The sequence below is a fragment of the Ctenopharyngodon idella genome, chromosome 9, assembly GCF_019924925.1.
Source record: "Ctenopharyngodon idella isolate HZGC_01 chromosome 9, HZGC01, whole genome shotgun sequence".
NCBI classification, from domain to species: Eukaryota; Metazoa; Chordata; class Actinopteri; order Cypriniformes; family Xenocyprididae; genus Ctenopharyngodon; species Ctenopharyngodon idella.
In genome coordinates this window covers 18,037,135-18,065,134 of record NC_067228.1, presented here as the reverse complement: position 1 = coordinate 18,065,134, position 28,000 = coordinate 18,037,135, and the positions used below count along the sequence as shown (strand labels likewise).

The window sequence follows — 28,000 nt, the reverse complement described above, 5'->3', positions numbered from 1 at the left end:
TTGTACAAGAATAGTATACATATATATATATATATATATATATATATATATATATATATATATATATATATATATACATATGTCCTATATAATATATATTTAACCATATAATGAGAAATTCAACAGGAGTTAACAAGTAGAAAGAGAAGCACAGAACTTTGGGTGCCCCCTAGTGGTAAAACACCTTTTCATTCTTGTGAGAAGAATAAGGTAACAAAATAAGGAAGGGAGGGGAGGACTTCACATAAAGGTGTCTTCATATGTGCTGAAAAAAAGGTGATCATTAAAAAGGGGTTATTCACTGTGAACAGAAAAAGACTGAAATGCTTGCACAAAAAGAAAAATCATTTATGTCACAGTCTTATTACATTTATATATTTATTAATATTAATGATTTGATTAAAATTATGCTACTATATCACAGATGAAAAAGGAAAAAGTTCTTGGTGCAAATGTGCTACACATAATCTGCTTCCAGGATGTGGTCAGAAGAGAACCTAAAGAGTTTCTATGTGAAGCAAATTTGAAGAGCACACCCCAACCACAAACAGCTTACACTCGCACAAGATTCTATGAGTAAAACTTTACGAACATGAGTATCGGACAACAACAAGCAAAGGAATAAGCACCATATTTGTGCAAGGTGGCATAGCAATGCATCCCTCAGGGGTCAATGATTCAGGCAACAATCAAAGGTACTGTACACTGATTTGCATCATTACTCAATGGAGTGTTAAAACTGCAGTCTCAACAATAATAATTTATCTTTATGTTTCTTCAACGTATGTTTTGCATATCTGTTGTGGGTTTGTAGGTTAGTTGGTGTATTCTCAACCAATCTTATTTTTTATTTATTTATTTTATTTATTTACAAACTCAAGAACAAAGCAGGTCAGTAGTTTCAGAATAATTCATTGTGGGACAACATTTTTAGATAGTGATCACTAAGAGTAAAAAAGTATTCTGTGGCTAAACGTGACCAAATTATTACAAGAATAAATCAATATCATTAATATAAAAAGAAGTCAAACATGATCAAAGTCAAACCTTGTTGTTCAACCATGTGCTACACAGGGAAAGAAAATGGCCTTTTGTTTTATAAGTACTTGTGCTACAGTACAGTTGTTAACTTAAGTTATTCAGGTAGATAGCAGGACATCATCATTCTGGGTACCAAAATGCATTAGAAAATGAGGTCAGATTTGAAATGCCTGAATTTCCTTGCATTGATAATGGAGTACCAAAGCAGTAACATCTGTAAACAAGGGTTTCTAGACCTTTTCTTAGAACTCTAACCTTTGTGGCAAAATTTCAACCAACTAGCCACAAGATTACTTTAGTGCAAGACTCCAGTATTAGGGAGCCAATGGCAAAACATATTTTTTTATTTTATATACATATACATGGTTATTATATATATACAGTGCCTTCCATAAGTATTGGAACAGTAAAGACAAAATTGCTCTGTTAGCTGTGGTGTCAAGACATCTATAAATATGATGAAAAGATTAATATGAGGCAGAAGTACAGAATGTCACATTTTATTATTGACGGTTTCAACACAAAATGTTTTACCAACTAAGTACAGCACTTTTAGAGTTTCATCCCTCTGCCTAATGTGAGCATAAGTATTGGGACGGTTTAACTTAAAGCAAATGTAAACGTGTAAAAGATTTCGTGTCACAAGATTTCTCGTCGAGGCGAAAAGCAGTGTCGTGATAGTATGAGGGTGAAATTAAGAAAGAATACGCCACCGCTTGTGATTTTTTAAACCTTTATTGTGTCCGCGACCATGGTGTGCTGTTGTCCGTTTATAGCCTACTGTTAGCTTTTTATATCTGACGACTTTATTTAGGCTTCAAAATGTATAAATGTTGTGTTAACTTGTAAAGATTATCTTGATAGACAAAGCGTGTAAGTGTCATAACCCTTTGTTAAACACAGAGCTTATTTTTTGCGATTTTCCTAAAGTGTATGGGAAAAATGCATAGGCTTTCGATCGAGGGAACCCGTGCGCCGCTAACTTCCGGGTTGGCCTACAAAAACATGTCATCCCTGAGGTACTCTATATGAAAGCTATCTTAGGCTGGGCTGTGTAGTTGTAAGCATCTCTCAGCTCTGCATCATGCTTAAAGAAAAATTTGGTCTCTATTTGCACTTTGAATATTGAGAGAATGCTTTGATTATGGTTGCACTTAAAGGGGTGGTTCATTGCGATTTCACTTTTTTAACTTTAGTTACTGTGTAATGTTGCTGCTTGAGCATAAACAGTATCTGCAAAGTTACAGCGCTGAAAGTTCAATGCAAACAGAGTTATTGTCTTTTAAAGTTATGGCAGTTTAATGCCTACAAAAACGACCGGTTTGGACTACAACGAGCTTCTTCCCAGGTTGGTGAAATCATAAACCCTGCAAAACACTGACGCCGGGAACACACAACAAAGTGGGCGAGGCCATGTTGCGCGGCATATGGAAGCGGAAGAGTTGTGTACACGGAACGCGTCAAAAGATAATAGAACCCATTATAATAATCAGTGATATTATCTACACCATAGACTGTAAAAAAACACTGTCTACACTGGATGCGGCGTGGAATACAGCTTCCAGAATCTACACGAGTTCAATGCTGGATTTGCACCAAGGCTATTACTGAAAGATGAAGCAGTTCCCACTTTAAGTTGCTATTTTTTGGTTGCATCAAGGACTTAAAGACCAACGTGTTTTTGCTTCGCTAGCCAGTTAGCTAAATTCTATTGCATACTTCTCCAACAAACTTCTATGTTCATAGACAAACAGTTGTTCACGCTATAAATTAAACGATACCTTTACAAAAATGCTACTACTCAGTCATGTATTTAGGGGCGTAGCGTTTCCGGACACTTCAGCGAATCACAATACACTAGGTCAGCTAACCAATCTGAGCACATTGCGTATTTCGGAGGGAGGGTCTTCATAGAAGCAGGAAGTCAATACGGCCGTTCAAATGACAGTGGAAACAGCAGTGTAGAATAAAGGTAAATGTATGAAAAATACAGCGTTTTTTAAAAAAACGAAGCATTAAGACATGTTAAACTGCACCCCATAAACACAATCAAGCCTAGAAAACGTAATAAGCCCTTTAATAAGACTAAAAGAAAACTGTTATTTATTTTTATGGTAACACTTTACAATGAGGTTTCATTAGTTAACGTTAGTTAAATTTACATGAACTAAGGAAGAACAATACTTCTACACCATTTATTAATCTTAGTTAATGTTAATTTCAACATTTACTAATACATTGTTAAAATCAAAAGTTGTATTTGTTAACATTAGTTAATGCACTGTGAACTATCATGAACTAACTATGAATGACTATTTCTGTTTAACTAACATTAACAAAGATTGATAAATACTGTAGCAAATATATTGTTAGTTGATGTTGGTTAATACATTAATGTTAATAAATGAGACTTTATTGGTAAATTGTTTTACCATTTTTATTTATACTGTTTTTATTTCTATGATCAATTTGTGGAAAGGAGTTCAGTTAGGAGGTCAAAAGTTGTAGAAGCTCATAAATCATGTACAGTAATGTCTTAAGAGATATGAAATCATACAGGAGAGAAGCCAGTCAGTTGAGTTTGTGGCAAAATGTTTTACAGTGCTTGAACATTGTTGTCTTTTACTGCATATGATAATTCATACTCAGAAAGTAGAACTGAAATGACATTAATTACAAGATAATTAGTTAAAACATTTCAAATACACCTGCAGATTATTTTTCTAATCATGTATTTCATCTTTGAGGATTTCTTAAAAATAGTGTGTAAAAATCTCGTCTCGTTCTTGTGAACTCAATCTCGTGTCTCGTCTCGTCACACCCCTAGTAAAAGCTAATATTTAATTGTAAATCCCTTGCAAGCAATCACAGGAGCGAGTCTCTGACCGATAGACATCACCAGACTCTTGGTTTCACACTTCAAAATGCTTTTCCAGGCCTTTAATACAACCATTTTCAACGGTTACTTGTTTTGGGGAGTTTCTGCCATAGTCTCCCCTTCAGCTGGTGAAAAGCTTGTTTAAATCTGTAGATTTGGCCAATCTAAGACCCAAAATTTCTTTACAATGATAATCTCCTTGATTGAGTTGGCAGTACTAGTGTTTTGGGTCACTGTCCTGTTGCCATATGAAGCACTTCCCAGTGAGTCTGGTGGCATTTTCTTGAACACTGGTAGGCAAGATTCTTTCGCACTCTTCTGAATTCATTCTTCTGCTGCCATCATTGAATAAGTCATCAATAAAGATGAGTGAGCCTGTTCCAGAGGCGGACATGCATGCCCATGACATGATACTACCTCCACCATGCTTTCCAGATGAGGATGTATGCCTTGGATCATTTGCAGTTTCTTTTTTTCTCCACTCTTTTTGCTTTCCCACTTTGATAAAAGTTAATCTTTGTCTCATCTGTCCATAAAACTCTGTTCTAAAAATCTACTGTCTCATCTCTGTGTGTTTTTGCAAATTCTAATTGGCTTTCCTATTTTTGGTACTGATCAGATGTTTGATCTTGCTGTGTGTCCTCTGTAATTCTGTTGGTGAAGTCTCCTGCGAACAGCAGATTGAGAGACCATCACCCCAGCTTTCTGGAGGTTGCTGGTGATTTTACTGACAGTTATTTTAGAGTTTTTTTTCATAGTCCTTGTCATTTGTCTATCATCAGCTGCTGTTGATCCTATCAGCTGACCTGGTCGTTGTCAGTTGCTGAAGCTTGTCAGTGGTATCTATCTTTTTCAGGATATTCCAAACTGGACATTCCAAGTCAATCTCCAGATTTAAATCCCATTGAACAAGCATTTCACCAGCTGAAGAGGAGAAGGCCGAAACAAGCAACTGTTGAACATGGCTGCATTAAAGACCTGGAAAAGCATTTCAAAGTGTGAAACCAAGAGTCTGGTGATGTCTATGGGTCACAGACTGCTTGTGATTGCTTGCAAGGGATTTACAATTAAATATTAGCTTTTACACATTTACATTTGCTTTAAGTTAAACCAGGGGTCTCAAACTCAAATTGGCTGGGGGCCGTTGCTGTGATTGACACCTCATAGGAGGGCCATTTTAACATTCAAGCACAAGAAAGCGCAACATTTCTGAAAATTTACTTTCCTTTGCATTATTTCTCATTTACTTCAAATTTCATTACTAAAATATTTTTGCCATACTTAACAAAACATGTAAGCAGTGTCTCTATCATTGTTACATACAGTATTAGTTTTGAACAGTTAGTGCAAATATTTTCCCTTACTTTATTTTAGATTAAATAACATCAAAATTTTGCACTGAACAACACCGTACTGAACAAATGCAATCCCTGAATACATTTGTACACTATTCTATTTCTTGCCAGACACCTGGCAGTGCTTCTGTTCACACAGCTGAGCCACATTTGTCCAAGATGGCATTTGAGCATCGGTAACATTTATTGGTAGCATCGGACGCGTTTCGGTGGTTTAAATCGACGCTCGAGACTTGACTTGGCAAGCGTGCTCATAATTGAAGCGACGTGGTCGCAACGCGCATGCGGCGCACTCGTTTTTCCAGGCGCGCCTATGTCGCGGCGAGATGAAAACATCTCAACTTTTCAGAATGCCGCAAGCGCACCACAGGTCATGTGACAAGGACCAACCGATGAGCTTCGTCCTTTCCTTAACAACATCGAAAGCTCAGCCAAACATCTGATCATAGCTGTACAGGGCGGGTTTTTATTTCTCATCTCTATAAATATATAGAGTAGAGCTAATGCAAGGACTAAAAATCTTTTTTTTTTTGCTGGAACTTCCTCGTCATCGTGGAGAGCGCAGCAACGACAGATGCTACGGGAGCGAAAGCACTTTGGAAAGGAGGAGAAAGCGGCGCGGCCGCTTATGTGACGCAATATGTGAATGGCCCCTTAGAACGGTGACTTTTTCTTTGCATATCGGACAGGTAGCGTTTCCATTAAACTCCACAAAAAAAATACTGCAATGCCCATCTTTCTTGAAACTGTCTGTGCTCCTCATCCACTTTCCTTTTCGGTTTGGAAAAAATGTAAATGGCCCGCGGGCTGGCAGTTTGAGACCACTGAGTTAAACCGTCCCAATACTTATGCTCACATTAGGCAGAAGGATGAAACTCTATAAGTGCTGTACTTCTTACTTGGTAAAACATTTTGTGTTGAAACAGCCAATAATAAAATGTGACATTCTGTACTTCTGCCTCATATTAATCTTTTAATCATATTTATAGATCATATTTATAGGTCTTGACACCACAGCTAACAGAGCAATTTTGTTCCAATACTTATGGAGGGCACTATATATATATATGTTGTATTATATACTGTATATATTTGGTTTAAATATGGTACTGTGTGTGTGTGTGTGTGTGTGTGTGTTATAGGTCAAAAGTATGGCATCATTAGGATTTTTTAATGTTTTTATTGAAACTGACTTTTTTTTTTTTTTCAGGATTTTTTAATTTCTTTATTGACACTTTGATCAGTGAGTCACTTTAATGCGTCCTTGCTGAATGAAAGTATTTTGTTTTGTTTTTTTTACTTACCCCACATTTTTAATGGTAGCGTATCACGGTTTGCACAAAAATATTAAGCAGCACAACTGTTTTCAACATTGATAATAATAAGAAATGTTTCTTGAGCACCAAATCAGCATATTAGAATGATCTGAAGTCATTCTAGACATCAGTAATGGTAGCTGAAAATTCTGCTTTGCCATCACAGGAATAAATTACATTTTAATATACAGTATATTAAAATAGAAAACAGTTTTTTAAACAGTTTTTTGGTTTTTGGTAGAAATAAAGCTTCACTGTTTGGTCCCTCTGCCATAGTTAATCTAGTGTGCAGAGTAGTAACCTCCATGTCTCTGATAAGCATGCCACTTTAAGCTGGTGCACTGCTAGTGTAACTTTGTTTTCATTTTGTGCAAGTTGCAACAGTTCCATGCAACAGAAACAATCGTGGTTAATTGTGAAATCGGTCAGTAAATAGAGAGACGCTGCACAAACGCAAGTAATTCACACACGCATCTCTCTCTCTCGATAATTAATTCAAATAAATGCTATAATTCATTCAAGTAAATGTAATCATACTCACTACTTTATCTGTCTGATTTAAATGGGCAGAATGCTAGAGCCATAACTAACGGAAATAACCGTCATTTTTACCCTTCTAGAGAAATATTGCACTGCAAACATCAAAAATAGCTTTAAGTTGTCAATGCTGGCAAATGGCCATCGTATAAGTGGGATAATCCACAGCTAGCTAGATTTTTAATGTATGTATACACACAGATTGAGTAAATGGAAAGCTGAGTTGGGTTGCTCATTTCCATCCAGAGATGTTTTCATTTCCTTCTCTCTTTATTTCTGTAGCATATGCATGATACTTCCTGAAGAAATCCATCAAACCATCTTGCCTTGGCTCTATCTCTGTCTGGCTGCCCTGGGCCTTCCAACCAATGGAATAGTCTTGGTGGATCTTTGGAGATCAGAGAGGACACCCACTGTCATCTTCACTTTGAACTTAATCGTGTCAGACCTGCTGATGTGCAGCAGTTTTTTCTTCAGAATAGCCTACTACAAAGAGAACATCAAATGGCTATCTGGAACTCCAGCCTGCAATGTAGTAGAGCTGATCAATTTTTCTTGCTTCTACATTAACCTCTATTGCAACATGAGCTTCCTTTTGTGGACCAGCATCAATCGCTACGTCACAGTGGTAAAACCAAGCTATGCTTTCTTTCAGATCTTTAAACATACTCGGTCTAGTTGGATCCTCTGCTTTTCTACCTGGTCAGTTGTCACCACAGTCGTCTGCACTAGCATGGGGCTTAAACTGGGCCGACAAATCAATGGGACCTGCTTTGACCAAGTTGTCAACAGTTACACTGTCTATCAAGATAGATTCAAAACTATACACTGTGTAGGTGTGTCAGCATTCTTCTTCATTTTGGGCTTGATGTTGGTCAGCTATAGCCTGCTGGTCTTCCATCTGCAGAAGGTGAGGGGAGGTAGATTTGGACCCGGAGGAAGTCTAAAGGTTCGCAGGAAGATCCTGGCCTCGGTCATAATGTTTGTACTCTGTTTCCTACCCTACCACGTGCAAAGGATCATCTTAATAAAATCAGGGAATAAAAACTGTCAGAAAGGGTTCAGGATAAAAACAGTCACCATCTTCATTGCAGCTCTCAGCTGTTGCCTGCATCCCATCCTCCAGCTGGTGTTTCGTTTGCGGTGCTGTCGGGCAAATCGCAACACCAGGGCCAAACCCAAACGTGAAACCTCTAAGAGCCTGGAAACACCTCAGATACATACTATACATGTGACTGAAAACATTGAAGAATCGGAGAAAAATAAAACTGAATTATGCCACGAACTGAAGAAAAATGAAACTGAATTATGCAAGCAACCAACACAGTTTTGAAGAATTTGGTTTGTAACTTTGCATTTCCTGTGTGATGCATTTGGCATAACTCTGAAACATGCTAACCTCAGGGAGCTGTGTTATCACTTTTCACAACCATTACTATTAGACAGAAAAAAAAAACAAAAAAAAAACAACTTATGATCAATTTAAATGGTACAACAATCCTTGTTGTCTACTGTGGAGCAACCTTCTCTGTATCAGTGACAACTCTTATTTAAGTAGGGCTGAAGCAATGTTAATATTCTGCTAAGTGCTTTTGCATGCATTAATTTATAGTAATAAATATTGTAGGCACACAACATATACTTTGCATAGTCAAAATGCATCCATAAAATAAATAAATATAAGTATTAATGGGATTTTATCACTTGTTTTGAATAGTCCTTCAACTGCAATGTGTCTATTCAACCTCAAGGGGTCGTGAGGAGACCATTAATCCTGTAAGGCTCACTGTTGTAATATTACAACATCAGTTTAAGCTCTACTAAAATATACCTGTACGTGTTTTTTTCTCTTTAAGACCACCATTTACACAACTAATAAGTCCTATTGTTCAACCCTGTGATGCTTTTGAATGGTAGATTTTGTAAATGGGTCTGTTTACCAGGCCATAAACTCACACAACCTGAGAACCTGCCTCGAAGCACAACAACTTTTTTACTGGACTAGAAATAATCAAGTAAGTAAAATGCCTAAAATATTTTTTTTCTGTGATTAGTAACATGTCTAGATATACTGATGATAATATGGTGATACTCTTCCAGTGGCAATGCTCTGTAGCGACCCGGATAACTGTGCTGCTGCATATTGTGTTTTTTTAATCGTGACTGAGCGATTAATACGTCTTTGTGTTTGTTTCTGTTTGCCGTTAATGTTACGTAAACACTGCGAGATGGTGAATTTTTGGAGATTTTTCTGTACGGGACTATTTTTGCTGCTTTTCACAGTAGGCTGCTGCCAAACAATAACAGCATTCCATGGGAACAACAAGGAAATAGACGTCTAATGCCAAGTTTACACTACAGGACTTTAAACGTTGGCAGATCGCTGTGCTGTTCAGACTACGTGACTTGCTGTGGAGTCTTGAAGTTGTTGTGGTGTTCACACTACGTGACACTACGTAAATGATCTGCAACAGGATGTTACACACTACACGAGCTGACGACAACTGTCACCCAACGACTTTATTTGAAAATGGACATTGGGAAGAAATTAGATTAAATTTTGAATTAAATTTAATTAAAATTAAAATAACATTATATTAAAAGTTTAAAACATTCTGGCTGACCTCCCAGAGTTAAGGCGACCATTATTTTAGAACGTTTCCCATTATTGTTTCTATGACGACGCGTCATGCTTGTCACGTGACACACCGCGGCCAGCCGGCCACACTATATGACAGATGTATTACTTTTCTCACCATGTCATCAACTATCTGATATCCCGATTCTCAAATATGTGCAAGTGAGTGTTTCGTCATTTAAAAACCTATATAATGACCTTGATCTTAATATACATAATGTGAATTCATCCATTTGTCCCGAAATACATGTGGCTGGTGAACTGGGAGAACAATAGAGTGAGTGAGCTTTATAGTTTTTTACACAATGTGTATCTGATATGAATAAACGTTGGCAAATTATATTTGAATGGACTGTTATTGCTGCTTCCATAGACATCAGTGTATATTTCATTGGCTGTTGCGTCGCGACACGTGACACCACAGGATAGAGTCGGCTGACAGCTCCAGATATTTAGCATGCTAGATATTTGTCAGGCGTCAGCGTGGTGTCGGCGATGCGTCAGCGAGCCTCTTTGATGCGTCGTTGAGTAGTTCACACATAAAGATTGGCGAGCGCCGATCACACCGATCACAGCCTGACCTGTCGGCAAGCTCGTTAACAGGCAAATCGGGCTTAAAATCCTGTAGTGTAAACTTGGCATAAGACAGCGAAACGCTCCTGTCACTTTGAGCTTCAAGTGGGGCAAGAATACAGCTTTTGGCCCATGTGCGCAAGGAACTACAAAGACCACGGAGGTCGATGGCGAGACAGCCAGTCCGAGAACGTGGAAAGGCCTCGGAAGAGGGAACAGGCCACCCCTGCCATCATTGATCCTGTGTAATGCGCGCTCCCTGAGGAATAAGATGGACGAATTCAAAGTTTACATCAGAACCTGCTATGAGTACCGTGAATCATGAGCCATGGTTTTTACTGAAACTTGGCTGCACCTCTATTGTAATGAAGTATTTGGAAAAGCTTATGGTGTGGAAGCTGAAGTCAAACATTAAGGGACAGCTAGACCCATATCAGTTTGCCTATAAAGACAATCGGGGTACTGATGATGCTATACTAACCATGTTACATTTTATTCAGCAACATCTTGAAAACCCCAGACTACCTACGCTAGACTGTTATTTGTAGACTTCAGCTCTGCTTTTAACACTCTGCAGCCACACATCCTTCTCAGTAAATTCAGACAGATGTCTCTTAATCAATACATTATTAGGTGGTATCACTCTTTTTTGACCAACAGGACTCAGCAGGTCAGAGTGAACCAGACATTATATGAGTCTAAAGTCATCAATACAGGTGTCCCTTAGGGAAGTGTGCGTTCTCCCATTTTGTTTACTTTATATACAAACGATTGTACAAGCAGTCATTCCAGCACTTTTCTGATGACACTGCTATTTTGGGACTTATGGACATGAATATTGACATTTCTGCTTATAGTTTGGAGGTTAAAAAGTTTGTACAATGGTGTGAGGACATCATCTCATTGTAAATACTAAGAAAATGGAAGAAATAATTTTCGATCCGGGACATGTGGGGGATCATTCTACATTACTGGTCCAGAACACTTGTATTACCCAGGTTCATTCTTACAAATACTTGGGTGTACATATTGACTGTAATCTGTCCAGGAATATCCATGTAAGTTCTGTATGCACTAGGATCCAACAGAGACTTTACTTCTTGCGAAGACTCAGGTTGTTTGGGGTTGGACAGAGGGTACTGATGTTATTTTATCATGCTGTGATAATTTGAGAGTGTTTTACGTTATGGAATTGTAGCTTGGTTTGGTAACATATCAGTTAAGTCAAAATCACAAATAAACAGATTGGTTTATACAGCAATGAAAGTGATAGGGTTAAAGGGTTAGTTCACCCAAAAATGAAAATTCTGTCATTTATTACTCACGCTCATGCCGTTCCAGACCCGTAAGACATTCGTTAATCTTTGGAACGCAAATTGAGATATTTTTGTTTAAATCCGATGGCTCCGTGTGGCCTACATAGGGAGCAATGACATTTCCTCACTCAAGATCCATTAATGTACTAAAAATATATTTAAATCAGTTCATGTGAGTACAGTGGTTTAATATTAATATTATAAAGTGACGAGAATATTTTTGGTGCGCCAAAAAAAAACAAAATAACGAATTATTTAGTGATGGCCGATTTCAAAACACTGTTTCAGGAAGCTTCGGAGCATAATGAATCAGCGTGTCGAATCCGCAGTTCGGAGTGCCAAAGTCACGTGATTTCAGCAGTTTGGTGGTTTGACACGCAATCCGAATCATGATTCGACACGCTGATTCATTATGCTCCGAATCTTCCTGAAGCAGTGTTTTGAAATCGGCCATCACTAAATAAGTCGTTATTTTGTTTTTTTTTTGGCGCACCAAAAATATTCTCGTCACTTTATAATATAAATATTGAACCACTATACTCACATTAACTGATTTAAATATGTTTTTAGTACATTAATGGATCTTAAGAGAGGAAATGTCATTGCTGGCTATGCAGGCCTCACTGAGCCATCGGATTTAAACAAAAATATCTTAATTTGTGTTCCGAAGATCAACGAAGGTCTTACGGGTGTAAAACGGCATGAGGGTGAGTAATTAATGACAGAATTTTCATTTTTAGGTGAACTAACCCTTTAAGGGAGTTTCTCTCCCTCCAAATTCTTTTTGAGAAGGCCATAGCTAAACATGCTAAGAAAATTCTAGCAGAATCCTCCCATGTCCTGTACTCCAAATACGAACTACTCCCTTCAGATAGACGATTTAGGGTGCCAGTTAAATACAGGAAAAAACACCTGAATAGGTATAAAAAAAAAATTCATTCCTCTATCAGTGAATCTTCTAAATTCAGGATATAAGGCAGTGTGAAGTGAGTAGTAGTGTCTGTATTTGTTATAGTGCTACAATTGACTACATGCACGGAGCGTTCTTTAGAACTTCCGCAATAATATAAGCCAGCCGGAAAACTTCCGGTGAAATGCCACTTGCTGGTGTGTTGAGCATCAATAGTGTCATACTTAGTTTATAATCATAAAAATGGTCACTTAAATAGTCAGGCATAGTATTAATTCAGTTATTCAAACGTAAGATTTCTTAAACGGTCCCAATAGCTTTGTCTTTATTGCAATCAATAAAACTGGTTTATTGGCAAACTAGGTAAATGTGATAGCTGCATTAAAATATGAATACAACATAAAAAAATTGCTTTTGTGTTGATGAACAGCGAGTACAGAATGACAGCTAACAGTTCACCGGACATGCCCAAGCTGGCTTGACAAACAGGAAGTAACCGTGCATATAGTCAACGGTATGTTTTTTTATGTGGCAGCCGCGGGACGTCAGACTTAACAACCGTATTTGTGTAGCAGTATTTGAAACTATCTGTATCTTATTATTTATAAAGTATACTTAACTGGTCCTGTTTTTTTTTCTGGGCTTTGCTTGTTTACCCAAATAACTACTTGCTGCATGAGGGCCAGTGACTTTGAGATGAGACTCTGATACAACTGATGAAGATGAATGTGGAGATACTTGTGAATTGGGGGGGGGGGGATTATTATATGGACATCGCGCCAACAAAACTAAGCTATTCAAGAACACAGACCATGCCCCGTGACAGGTATCACTGGCTGAGAAAGGATTTTATCAGTCTCGAAACTGATTTTCCTGGTAAGGATTTCACTAATAAATGCCATCTCCTTCCATACACCACTCTACTTCCGAAGGTTTGTGTCAGAAGACATGATCATGGCTCTGACAGATAATAGCAAAGAGTACAGTTTTCAAAAGAATGGAGCATCCATAAACAACAATATGGAACTACCATAACTAAAAACATATACCACAATGCCACAGTTTTCATTGAGTTTATCAAGCATTGTAAATACAATCTGAGCATATTTGTACAATAAATAATTTTTCATAAAAATATGATTTGTCTGGTTATCATTATTGTGTGATTATTAGTTTATAGATATATATGCTATTGGGCTACATAAGCAGTTCACCCTGCAAATGAACTCTTAGATGTTCTCTACAAGTGTTCAGACAGAGAATAAAATCACTGAAATTCTGCTACCACACAGACCCAACGTTGCAATATTACAACATTTCCATAAAAACACTAAAATGTCAAAAATGTAAAAACCCATTTATTTCTGCTTTAGAGGCCTCCTACAACAACATACAACAGGTAAAAAAAGAGTTTTTTTCTATATTTGTCTTTCAGGGTTAAAAATCCTTGACAGGTATTTCAGTAAGAAGGTCATTTTACAGTTGCACTTCCTCTTAGATTGAAAACGCTACCATAGCAGATACGGTATATGACAGTTAAAAACCTACATATCAACTAGAAGTTGTACAAAAAGTTCAGATGATACCAAAATTTCTTGTTCAAGTATTATCCTAAGTATTCCTACATGTTATGCAAATAGTTTTTAACAATTCTACAATAATTTAAGTTCATGAGCTACTTTTGTAAAGCATTCATTAAATAATAAAAATCACCTTTTATAGACTCAGAGCAGAAGTTCTATAATCAAAGGCAAGTGTCTCTGTGAGAGAAACCTCGCAAAAGAGAACTGAGTGTACCTCAGGCGTTACTTCCTTTAGACAGTCTAGGGAGGTGGTCAAAACAAAGCAGTTCACAGGCGCCTGTTACACACTTCAGTGACTGCATATATAGAGGGGTAAGTGTATTATATTTCTTACAGTATGCATCATATTCTTACCTTAATATTGCTACACAAATAAGTAATTTAGAATTAAACCTGTAAAATGTTTGACTTGGGCAACACTTTACAATAAGGTTCATTAGTTAACATTAGTTAACTACATTAGTCAACATGAACTAATAATGAACTGCACTTATATAGCATTTATTAATCTTTGTTAATGTTAATTTCAACATTTACTAATACATTATTAAAATCTTGTTAACATTAGTTAATGAACTGTGAACTAACATGAACAAACAATGAACAGCTGTATTTTCATTAACTAATGTTAACGAAGATTAGTAAATACAGTAACAAATGTATTGCTCATGGTTAGTTCACGTTAGTTAATACATTAATGTATAACTAATGAACCTTATTGTAAAGTGTTACCAATTATTTGTTTGAATTATTTTTCTGTTAATAATTTAAAAAGAAATGTTTCTAATAATCTATTTATTTAGCATAGCCAATTAACATGAATTATTTGAGCATCAGTTTTTCTATGTCCGTGCCTATAACTATGAACTTATGACTACAGAATGTCTGCCAACACACACAAACACACACACATATTTTCAGTTTCTGTCCTTCTGTTACCCTATGTTTGCTATGGTGTTGAGGTGACAAAAAAAATGCTGACATATTGTGAAAGTGGTTTAATAGCTTCTGCAATTGGGTAGAATATTTATAGGAATGCAAGTGACACCCAATGTTGCTTCTGTAAATACAAGAGATTAGGAAGCACAGGTTATAATAAGTATCACCATTTTAACTCTCTTTAGTAAATAGTAGGGATGTCCAGATCCGATCACGTGATCGGAAATCGGGCCCGATCACGTGGTTTCAGACTCGATCGGAATCGGACTTTACCTCCCGATCAGGACTCGGATATATATATATATTCTCATTATATTTAACACATCTATAGTTATGCGGTGGCACAGAGTTACGCCTGTTTCACACTGCAAGCGTGAGCGTAACTACACCGTCACTGCAGCTGCAGAGACGCGCGAGTATTCACACTGGAAGCGTTTGTACAGCGTCACAGCAGCGGCTCGAAGCTACATATGTGAGCATTTCTTTACAAAGACAGCTATACATTCGTTTTTATAAGTTGGTCATTTATAAACTTGATAGTCTTGAAAGTTTGTTAACATGGGGAGGTGTACAACATTCTCATATAAACGTAAATACATAAATAAATAAAATAAATAAACAAAAGCCTTGTGTCATCCATTGCTGCACACGAATGAGGTAAGCTTTGTGTGTATGACATCATCTGCCGCGTGCACGTGTTTACAAGACAGCAAACTCTGGTTTAATTTGGGTATGCTGCAGTCTGTGTAATAACTAAAATAATGCACGCCGAAAAAAGTACGCGCTGCTCACGCGTCGCTTACGCTTGCAGTGTGAAACAGGCTTTAAGCCTCGTTTACACTGCACGCGTCTGCGGCGCGTTACGGCTCCGGCGAGGTTTTGTTCCATCCTCTGCGCAGTGTCAACTCACACCAGAAGCATTTCAGAAGCGAAGCGGCTGAATTCGCGAGACCACGAGATTTGACTGTCTGATGTTTTTTCCTTGATTCTTTTCGTGTTTTTAATGGCTAAATGGTTATATTTTGTCCGGTTTAATTGTGTTTATTGCTACGCCATACTTTATTTTGCTGTAGCCTACAGACGAAGTTTATACACTTAAAAGTCCAATGGATGACAAGAACAAAAAAAATTCAAGTTTTTCAACTTCGAATCTCTTGTCTTCAGTTTCTGGCCTCCTAGTGATGTGAAATATGAGCGGGAGTTTACACAGGGTGATTATTTTGATTTTATTTTGTATTTGAGCTGTGCGTCTTGGACGCAGCGTCCGTCAAAAATAGGCTTGGCGCCTATCTTTAGCGAAGCAGCGCGGCGAGCCGCTTCTGGGACGCTTCGAAAACGCACAGCGGCGCGGCTGGTGTAAACACAAGCATTGACTAGAGTGGCCGCGTATCAGCTCCGGTAGCCGCAGCCGTAACGCGCCGCACACACGTGCAGTGTAAACGAGGCTTTAGACCCTTTTGACTCAACACAGAAACAGCAATGCGTGCGGCATGACATCACTTTGTTGCAGAGACGCTATTGGTTAAATGCCGGCAAAGTATTTATATAATATAAAAACAAAGTCTAATATAAAAACAAATATATTTTTATTTGTTTTTATCGGATCGGGACTCGGTATCGGTAGATTCTCAAAATCAAATGACTCGGACTCGGACTCCAGGGCAAAAAAACCTGATCGGGACATCCCTAGTAAATAGTACAACTATTTAATTTTTCGTAATGATATAACTAATTTTTTTTTTCTTCCTCAGCTATTGGGAATCTCTATTTTTCTGAGAGCTCAATGGCAAACCGTTCACATCCTGAACACAATATTTCTTTCCTGTGTCAAACGTCCACTACAAATGTAGTTCTGCCCATTATCTACACCATCATGTCTCTCACTGGCCTGCCTGGGAATGCTATTTCTCTATGGGTGTTCATGCGCAAGATCGCCATCAAAACGTCCACGCACATCTACCTGATAAATCTGGGGATCTCAAACTTTTTGCTCTGCCTCACCATGCCATTCCAGGCTGCATACTACTCGCTTGGGACCACATGGGACCAACACAGCACCATGTGCCAAATGGCAATAAATGGTCTAACTCCAGTGATCCACATCAACATCTGCATTGGCGTGATGATACTGAGCTGGGTGGCGCTCAGTCGCTTTGCCTCACTAATTCAACATTCCCATGCTGACCGCCCAAGTCGGTGGCTCAAAGTTCTACCCGGAGCCTTCCTTTGTCGAAAACGGCAAGCAAAACTGGCCTATGCACTGTGCCTAATCACCTGGGCTATTGTGGCCATAGCAGTCACATCCTTTGTGGTGCTGTACTCGATCAAGGAGGCTATAAGTGTGAAGGACAGTGATGGAGATGAAGTGTGCTACAGTCCAGCAGTGGAGGTTGGAGGGCAAGGATCTCACATCTTCGCACTAGTGGCCGTTTCATTGTTCTTCGTCTTCTTCCTGCTGGTCTTAAGCGCCTACATGGCAGTGATCAGGCACATCTGGAGGTCCAAGAGAAACGCGGTCATCTCTGACAGGCAGCGAGTCTATGCAAGAGTGTTTCGGAATATCGTTGTCATTAAGGTCGTGCTGGTGGTCTGTCTCCTGCCGCATCACATCTATAAAGCCATCTTTATTAATATTGTCAATGAGCAGTCTTTGTCTACATCACCCACAACAGGTGCTTGCCATCCAATGTCCATGTACGTGGAGATAAAGAGCATCCTCCTCTGTTTAGCATCTCTGCGATGTAGCACAGACCCCATCATGTACTTCTTGCTGGACAAGACGTTTCGTAAGCATGCGCTTAGCCTGTTGAGATTACACGCTAGCTCAAACGACAGTCAGACATCGAAGTCTAATGTGGGACAGTTATCAACAACTGGGCATCTTTAGACATTACTTGAGAGGATACTGTACGCTGACACAAAGGAGTCTCATTGTGAACGATGTTCCCTCACAGCTGAACAAATGGCCACACACACCAATAAGAAAGCGGAAGTGAATGGGCATCTCTTCAACTGGATTACTTCCGCATGTCCACTGTTCTTCAGTATGGACCTGAAGCTGTGAGAACTCTTGTATGGAATTACACAGTGCTGAGAAATGCTTTATAATAGAGGATATGTGGGCAGACACAGTGTAACCCAAGTTGAAGTTCCTATATAATCGCCAGATATTTTGAAAAGAGACTACAAATCAGACAAGAATTCATCTGATGCTTCTGTTCCAAGCTCCAGATTTACTTTTGAGGGCAGAATTATCATTCATAACGTCTAAATAAGAATTTAAAAGCAAAACGATTGGAAGTATATATTAGCGAATAGAAATGGCAGCCACTTACTGGTTACAATGGTAATTTGATGTCTTTTTTATTTTTAAATAAGTTTGAGTTTTACTACATATTGAAACTTTTAGTTTTATAAATGGGGGTAATCTTTGAAGGATGAACAAATAATGTTTTGGTCTTCACATTAAACATAACACGATAATATTAGAGTTTTGAAATGCTGGAAAAAGATGAGTGAAGTACTTGAAACCATTTTACTATTCCTGCCAAACTTCCATGGTTACAGTTAGCGTTACTACATTAAATCCATGGCAAATATTGTTAATTTGTGCACTGAAAGCCCTCTATAACTTGTTCATTCATTGGACAATGTTTCTCCTGGTTTCCACATCAGCACTGTTCGATCTAATATCTACGGCTTATAACGGAGAACTCTGCGCCGAATTTGAATGCTTCTCACGAGATCTCGCAGTGGTGTTATTAATTCTGTGGTGAATTCAAATGCTTTCTTTACTGGGAGCACGCATGTGGTGGCTGCCGGATAGATGATGTGGTCTGCATTATTTGATATGTACAACCCACTCCTGGTGCCACATGGTCAAGGCGGTGAGTAGCTCGTGGCTCGCACTGCACTGTCTGACACTGGTCCGAACTGATAAATGGTCCGTGAAGCACAAATGAGTAGCGCGGTTTCGTTTCGCTTTCATTCCATTTGCCTTTTGATTTTGGGGTAACGTTGTGCTGGTCGCACCTAACAAAATTTATTCACACTGGCTGGAAAAATGATCACAAAATGTGACCATTTAGTCACAGTCTGGAGCCCTGGTAGCTTTAAAGAGATAGCTCAGCCAAAATATTACAATTCTGTCATCATTTACTCACCTTAATGTCATTCTACACCTGAATGACTTTTTTTCTTCTGTTGTAGACAGAAGAAGATATTTTGAAAAATGTCTGTATTTTTGTCCATGATGTGAAAATCAATGTTAAAATCAGCTCTTCTGTTATATTTTCTTTTGTCTTACACTTAAAGTTAAATGCAAGTTACAGATCGCACTGTGAACGATTCATCCATGCATGTTTTACTTTTATAAAAATATTTACGTTGTCATTTTTATTCAAAATGTCGTAACTCGATATTCCGCTGAAACAACAGACCTGGTGACATATGCCTGACTTCTCCAATCATTTAGTCCGATTAAACAGCATCCCTTTCTTAAAAATCGACTACAAACTTCCATTCAATCAGCAACTAATGAATTGAACAAAGTGCCCGCCCCACATTTTTCTCACTGTTTCACTGTTTACATCACGATACAGAAGAAAAGATCTGTTGCAACTTCCGTTTCATCACAACTTAAAGAAAGTAAGTCATATAGGTTTGGAAAGATATTGGGGTGAGTAAATGACAACAGAATTTTCTGTTGTTTTCTGAGTGAGTGTGTGAGTGTGAACTACCCCTTTGAGATTTTTTGCACATTATCAGTATACCACATTAAGTTTTAATGACTGTATCCACATTCCAGGTTGTTTTTCAAACATGTTACGTTACAGATCTTGCCCATGCAGGACAACTTGTTTCTTTTTTTGGTTACATTACATATACCTATTTCCTGTTTCCATTTGCATGCTGGTAATTGTGGTGTGATAGGCTTCCCATCAGATGTGCAAACAGAATGTGTGCTTGCAAACAGTGCCTTTACTTTTTTGCAGCACATATGACTAAGTCGTATCTAATGATGCATGATGGACTAGGTATCCATCTATGTTTCTGATGGAAGCAGCATTAAAAGCCATTACCTTACAGACAGTAAATATTAAAGTCTCTCAGGAGCTTCAAAGTCTACATCATTACTCCTATATAAGAGCTAGATTATAGTTGCCTATTTTGCTTTTGTGCTGTCGATTTAATCTCAGCAAGATAGCTAGCACCATAAAGCATTCTGCCAAATTAAAGGTCAAATCTTAATCGAACTGTATTTAAAAAAAATCAGAAAGTTAAAAGAAAACCATTTGCTTGGTGTAGCACCATATCAATGGTGTATATGCTAAACATTCAAAGCAATTCATAAAGAGCAATGTTAATGTATGAGCAAGATTATTAAAAAAAACCTGAAAACTTTGCAGTCTTCACAGGTCAGCAAAAGCTCAGGAGAGACCGGTTTCTTTGGCACACTCTAAAAAACGCTGTCTTACTGCTGTTAACCGCTGCTAACCGCTGCTAACCGCTGCTAACCGCTGTTACGGTCTTATTCAAACTAAGCAGAAAGTGACCAAGAAGTGCACTGCGTGGAGAAGAAACATCCTGTTTCCAAATAATGTATGTAGAGTTACGTCATTGTAGATTAAGAGACATCAAGGATTTGCCGTAAATTATGATACACTGACCTCAGCCATCGAGATCATCTCTGTTCTAATAAGATCTGATTGCCCTGCAGCTGGTGATGGTAGATTTGTATTTCTCTGAGGCATCACACTCTGAAGGCCTGATGTTATCTTGCAAATCACATATATAAAGCCAATACTTATATATTCTGTCTAAAGTTTACTAAAGTTTGTCTTTGCATTTATTCTGAACACAGTAATTAAACCAGTGATTATTAAGTCTGATCAATACCCTATATTATTTATGTAAGAAAACATATTTTGAGCAGTAAAAATAAATGTAGCAGGGTATTTCATTTTCATGTTTAAGTTTTTAATGTTATATGTCACATTTCTTAGGTTTTAAAAGTATTGTTATATCTTTGAGGTTTGTATTCAATAGCCTGTTTCATATCTGCCAAATCCAAATACTGAGAATAAAGTTGTTAAAAAACATGCATATTTCTTCAATATAAACCAAATGTACTGACTTTATAACAGCTTTCATTAACACAGCAGCACTTTTGAAGCTTTTTTCCTAAGGATCAGTGAGCATGGTTGATCTTTGTATTTTCATCTACAGGCTGTGAGTTATGACTGCACTGCATTTGGATCTTAAGCAACTTATCGTCATCATCCTATATTCATTTCATGTTTAATTTCCTCCTATTGACAGCTGCAGGCTGTTTATGAGAAAAGAGAACAACCCTTTAGACAGTTTATGGCCATGTGTTATTTTGGGCTTTTTAAATGACACTTCTTTAAAATCAAGTGGGGGAAGTTGCAAAAGTGTGAAAACCTTAAAGACATGCCAGTTTGTAAAAAGGGGTTTGCTACTCATCTGAAGCACTAAGAAACCACTGAGCTTACCTTCACATCCCGGTGAATGATGTTGTTGTCATGGCAGTACCGCAACGCCTCTAGGATCTGTCTCATGTAGTGACTAAAGGAATAGAGAAGAGAGGGGATGGTGGGAAGGAGAGAAACCCATATTAAACTGAATGGAAAGAAAGTGGGAACTAGGTTTGGAACTATATGATTGTGAGTAAATGATGACACAATTTTCTTTTTTGGGAAACTATCCCTTTTAACATAGGAGATCTCAGTCTACAACTTTAAGAAGAGCACAAGAACAGGAAATGGATGAAACTGTCCTTAGAGCTGTTTACCTGGCTACTGCCTCACTGTAAACAAAACCAGCATCTGCTCTCTTCACAATCTCAAAGCAGAGATCTGCTCCATCCATACTGAAAGACAGAACAAGACAGGAAACTTATCAGCAAAGTAAAGTCAAATACTGGCACTATCAGTTAGGTCAATTTAGGATTTAACTTTACAGGAAATAAACACAAATCTATAAGATACTAGTGAAAAATCACTGAAACCTACACTGAAATCTTATGTATGTATATATATATATATAAAATTTAATCTTCTATATATTAAACATCAAGATTGATTTCAAAAACTGCTATTTCGTACTTTAAGGACTTGTCTCAAGTATGAATTTGCATCTAAAGGCAAAACTAGACCGGCACACTGGTATTTGCCCATTATCTGTGAGGATAAACTGAATTGTAAGTTGTGGACTGAGCCAATTATGACCATTTTCAGAAATGAACACTTTTCTGATTGAAAATTTTTCCCAATGCTTTAACACCAAGACTGTGATGGTGTTGTTTCCAGGGGGCAGCAGAGCTCAGGAAGCTCCTGCTTTTGTGTCGGCTCAGGTCTCTAAGGCCTTTAAAGAAAAATTCCTTGAGAGGCAGCTGCGCTTCTCCAGATAAGAACTCACACTGCACGAAAGTTCTTTGAGAAAAGCTCTGCAATTTAGATAAGCACACGAGCATTTAGCATTTGAGGAATTAAAAAGCTCACCCTAGTCCACAAAACTGCTGAGAGAGCAATAGACTCCTCTGGATAGAGAACAGCATGTTCATGCCTTGTTTCGAGATGATTTTTAGAGTTCATTGACCCAACCTCATAACAATACGTTTCTAAATAAACAAAACACTGCAACTTTCACACACTAAACCAGACGGATGTGTTGGACTCTAACTTTAACTCTGAAGTGTTCAAATAAACAAAAAGACAGCACTGCATTTGGGTTTCTTGTGTACAGTATATGATTACATATGTGTTAACCTTGTCAATGTTTCCCAATGCTATAAATCCAACATTTAAATTCAAAATGTTTCATTGCATTTGGGAGTTTATGTGAATAAAGAATGAATGGAATAATAACACAAGTGCAGTTTTGCTCAGAATGAAGGACTTACAACTCAAACACCATGTAGAGCATCCCATCAGAGCTGTAGGTCTCCAGAAGCTCCACTATGTGAGGATGTTTCAGCATGTGACAAATGCTCGCTTCCCTCTTCAGATCTACAGAAAGGCAAAGAGGCGAATTTCAGTTTCAAATCAAGTCATTTTCAGGAAATGTAATTTTGTACAAACCCATTTATTATTTTTAGCAACATTAAAATTTTTAAAACATTTTTATCCAAAGTTTTGGTAACAATGCTAAAAGTAACCACGATTAATGATCTTATTTCCATGTTTATTATCTGTAACATCCCAATTTAATACAAAAAGTCAAGCTCAGCACCATGTTCTAATCTCATCTGCATCTTTCACTAATAAAACTAGTTTACTTTATATGCTAATTCAGATGATCAGAAGAAATGTTTGCACAATTGGCAAAAGTGCGAGAGTGCACAATTAGACATCTGTGCTGAGAGAACTGTATACAGTCAACTCCACACACACCGCTGCGCTTCTTACCTGTAATTAAAACTGTTGGTATTCAAGAATAACACAGCTATAAGAAAACAGTGTTTTACAAACTACTTTTGTCGTGTGAATTCATTCAGGCCTGGCTGAGAAAAGCAATGCATGATAAAGGTATTTTGCATGTATGAACCTTTGCATGGATTTCCTCAGAGTATAATGCACTAGGGGTGCAACGGTCCTCGGTAAAAAAAAAATCGAACTGTACCGTTCTCCACTTACGGTTCGGCATGCACTTGCACCGCGGTCCATCTCGAATGACGACACATCTATATATATATCTATTCCCCAGTACCAGCAACACTCATGCAGCCCCAGACCATGATGCTACCACCACCATGCTTGACTGTAGTCAAGACACAGTTTTCTTGGTACTCCTCACCAGGGTGTCATCACACATGCTGGACACCATCTGAGCCAAACAAGTTTATCTTAGTCTCATCAGACCACAGGACATGGTTCCAGTAATTCATGCTCTTGGACAGGTTGTCTTCAGCAAATTGTTTGCAGGCTTTCTTGTGAGTCAGCTTCAGAAGAGGCTTCCTTCTGGGATGACGGCCATGCAAACCAACTTGTTGCAGTGTGCGGCGTATGGTCTGAGCCCTGACAGGCTGACCTCCTGCTTCTGCAACCTCTAAAGCAATGCTGATAGCACTCATTCATCTGTTTTTTGAAGCCAGCTTCTGCACCTGATGCACAGCACAAGGACTCAGCTTCTTTGATCGACCCTTGCGAGGCCTGTTCCGAGTGGAACCCGTCTTGGAAAACATCTGTATGACCCTGGCCACTGTGTTACTGATCTTCTTATAGCCTAGGCCAACTTTGTGGAGAGCAACATTTCTAATTCTCAAATCCTCAGAGAGTTCTTTGCCATGAGGTGCGATTTTGAACATCTAGTAGTCAGTATGAGAGAATTGTACTCAAAGCACCAAATTTTAACCGCTCTAATACAAGATACACACATTTGTACGGTCCTATCAAGCAGACAAAAACATGAACATGATGAATAGGACATGTGGCTTTGCATGGTTAAACGACATACAGCTGTTATCACTTAGGGTGTACTCACTTTTGTTGCCAGCTATTTTGACAATAATGACTTTATGCTGAGTTATTTTCAGAGGACAATAAATCTATACTGCTATACAAGCTGCACATTGACTACTCTAAAATATATCCAAGTTTCATTTCTATAGTATTGTCCCTTGAGAAGATAAACCAAAATGGTTGCTGAAATGTGAGGGGTGTACTCACTTTTGTGAGATACTGTATATATGTATATATATATATGTTTAAATACATATAAATATATATAAGTGTATTTATACTAAAAGATTTATTTAACAACTCTTTGAAGGATTTCACAGTAAATTCCACTATCAAACACTGGGAGAGGCTGTGGAGCTACAAAAGCAACAAATAATTGAGAGTAGCATGTGAGAGACCGCGTTATTTGCTATATTTCTTCATTCTTTAACAAGCATTTAAAGCTAAAGCATCAGTTAACTGTATTTTGTTTGACAGAGACAAAGCAGATAGAACAGGAAATGAGCATCTCAGCATATCGAATGTGTGCTGCTAACCACAAACCATGACTCAGAATAATAATATGCATCACAATACTGTAGGTGCATGCAAGTTCCTCTCTCTTTCCTGAAACTCCTCTGCTTTCTTTCAGACTTCCTCCCTAGAGGAAAGTCCTCCCCCCCCTTTCCTGATCTGTTTCATCAGCTGTGACCCAGTTGGCAAACCATAGCCTTCAGGAGTGGGGAAATACCTCTTACTGTACATCATTGCAGATTGCAGTGCAGCTACAGCACACAGACCGGAGAACATATCCGATGCTGTTATGATGTGTGAGGTTGGCGTGTTGCTGGTGTGCAACAAAATCTAGATCACTCTTATTATAATCACCCAAGTTCCCCATCACTGCAAACATTCAACTAATGGATGTTCGGTATCTATGTTTGATATGCTAACACTTAAAGTCTTCATAGAACTCAGTTGAGGAACCTCCCCACTATCAGCAAGAACAAAAAGTAATAGTAGTCTAACCTAGGGACCCAACATCGATCAGACCAGCCCAGATGCTTGTTACTGTGATAAGCCATAAAGCTCCCCTGAGTGATATATGTAGACTATGGCATGGATCTTCTTTATTTAAACCATCAACCAAACATTAAAGATGAGACTTTAAATTATGAAAGCCAATGGAGTAAAAGCATTTTTTACAAGGAAAAAGTAAGACCCATAATAAAAGCCATAAAATAAAGTGTTTTTATGACACTTGATGTTAACTGTGTTCCACTCGAATAGACTTTTTGTCTTCAACTTGAAAGGTTTTGCTTGCAAACTGTGCTTGTGAAAAAATTTTAACACTTTTAAGTTTCTTGAGCACCAAATCAGCATATAAGAACGATATTAGAATGATTTCTGAATGATCATGTGACACTGAAGACTGGAGTAATGGCTCCTGAAAATTCAGCTTTGCCATTACAGAAATAAATTACATTTTACAATATATTAAAACAGAAACATTTTTTTTGTCCATTATTTAACTGCTCCCAATCGAGAGGGAGCGTCGATGATCTCAAATCGTAAATATCAAACATGTTATTTACGACTCTTGATCGGACTGCCTCTGACATGAAACCCGTGATAGCCAATGAAAATGAGCAAGCGTCACCTACCGGATGTTGCGTGCTTCTTTAGCTGAAACTTGACAGCCACAAACATGCCACGAAAGTGGAGTATTAAGAAAGATCATCACCCATATTCTTTTTTTCTATTTTGTTTTTCACTGTAAAGCAGAATGCGTGGCAGGAGAGCCTGCTGACAACACGATTGTCCTCCATTTGTTTTTCTTCTCAAGTCACGTTTGATCTCGTGAGTCTCCGTGAGATCTTGTCTCACTCTGAAATCGTTCCTGCTATCGACAGGTGTGTGGTCTCGCAGTCTGCTCGAATCATCTAGTGTGCGCGTTAAGAGGATTATTATGCTAAAAATCAGTTGAAACTCTCATTATGTCTGTGGTCTCCAACAGTTTTAAAATTGGTTCAGATTTGAAAATCGTCTAGTGTGTCCCAGGCCTTATTTGGCACGCCCACTTCAGGTCTTGCTGTCTTTACTAATGAGCTGATGAGTGGAATCAGGTGTGTTAGATGAGGGAAACATACAAAATGTGCAGGGCTGGGGGTCCTCCAGGACAGGTTTGAAAATCCCTGGTGTTCATGTTTAAATACAGTTTTAATATAATAAGGTATAATAAATACCTTAAAGGCTACTATTTTCATGTTCATAATATTTAATTGTGAGTGGCTCGTCTCCAGACTGCAGAGTGTATTAAACTAGTGCTGTGGCAGTTCTGTCCTTTGGCATGGCTTCAGGCCTCTTAATGACCACTCCATCACTATGACACCACCTCAACTATATGCCTCATGTCTGGAGGTAAAAGAGAGGAAAGATTTACCACTTTTAGGGTCAGTGGTTGCGCAGTACAGCCAGCATTGTTTGCAAGCCTAGATGAACATGCAACGCTGATGTTCAATGTGACAATATAACCTAAGTATGATAGTTGAGCGAACATAAAACTATTGAACATTGACTCTTTTATCATACAGCTGATCTCACCACAAGGATGTGCAATAAAGTGATTTTCCCATAGTTAAACTCACTATAAAGTACAATCTCTTATAGCTTCTTATACTACTTTGTCTTACCAAAAAAAAAAAAAAAAAAATCATTAATTTACCTTCAACTTGTTTGGCCAATTGGTTCTAAAATTTCAATTGTACTGAAGTTAACCAATATGTTGCATTTAAGCAGTTGCAAATATCTAAATGGCTCAGGTCATCATCTCTTCTCCAAGTAACTTCTGCAGCACCTCTGCTCCAAGATTTTTGAAGCCTGTGTTTCAAGGGTGGGGTGCTTGGGGAATTATGTGAAAATCTGGGACACTCATGAGGAGTCGATGTGCAGCTTTAATATGATGGAATGGCAATCTGAGAATCATCTCGATTATCTGAGGAGGAAAATCGTTCAAATCAGAGGGTGAGGTTTACTCTCAAAGAAGAGGCAGCTTGGTTTAGATGTTTGGCACAACATTCCCACACAGTCTGGACACTCTCTGCTCTCTATCTCTATCCAGCATCCTCTTAGGGAGCTTCCCCTGGGACATTCCCACAAGTATCGGTGTCTACAAGCAGCCAAATTTCTGCGGCACATACATATAACACTCTCAGCGAAGCACGGAAGATTTTACGGGTTCTCTGGTGAGGGCTAACTGAGATGCAATAATTTTTCATGCAGTAATAAAACATGTCGGCTGGCTCCAGCAGTAAGGAGAGCAGGGGCTGAGCTGACGGCAGACGTCCAGCACCTGAACAACCCCTCTCATCTCATCTGACAGATAAACACAAACACACTCACACTGCTGACCTTATGCTGTCCCCCTGGACTCATGCGCGCTTTATCTTACGC

General features: G+C 38.3%; 3 protein-coding genes across 22 annotated transcripts in view; 2 read left to right on the top strand and 1 right to left on the bottom strand.

Moving 5' to 3' along the window:
* caska (calcium/calmodulin-dependent serine protein kinase a) overlaps window positions 1–28,000 on the bottom strand; it is a 172,305-nt gene that overhangs the window by 40,522 nt on the left and 103,783 nt on the right. For 19 of the 20 annotated variants that reach the window (XM_051906348.1, XM_051906362.1, XM_051906366.1 and 16 more), the window contains exons 3-5: window positions 23,011–23,116; window positions 21,901–21,978; window positions 21,602–21,674 (exon numbers count right to left, since the gene is read on the bottom strand). In XM_051906348.1, coding sequence (XP_051762308.1) covers window positions 21,602–21,674; window positions 21,901–21,978; window positions 23,011–23,116 — 257 coding nt within the window. Of the gene's footprint in view, window positions 1–8,207; window positions 8,338–21,601; window positions 21,675–21,900; window positions 21,979–23,010; window positions 23,117–28,000 lie in introns of those variants that run through there. The other variant, XM_051906365.1, reaches the window with a different exon arrangement.
* On the top strand, window positions 252–8,822 carry gpr82 (G protein-coupled receptor 82). The gene is made up of 2 exons (XM_051906379.1): window positions 252–695; window positions 7,410–8,822. Exons 1-2 carry the CDS (start codon window positions 655–657, stop codon window positions 8,458–8,460), a joined length of 1,092 nt encoding a protein of 363 aa, XP_051762339.1. The 5' UTR covers window positions 252–654; the 3' UTR covers window positions 8,461–8,822.
* Window positions 14,367–21,187, top strand: LOC127519013 (probable G-protein coupled receptor 82). Its single transcript, XM_051906377.1, has 2 exons — window positions 14,367–14,459; window positions 16,838–21,187. Exon 2 carries the CDS (start codon window positions 16,870–16,872, stop codon window positions 17,971–17,973), a length of 1,104 nt encoding a protein of 367 aa, XP_051762337.1. The 5' UTR covers window positions 14,367–14,459; window positions 16,838–16,869; the 3' UTR covers window positions 17,974–21,187.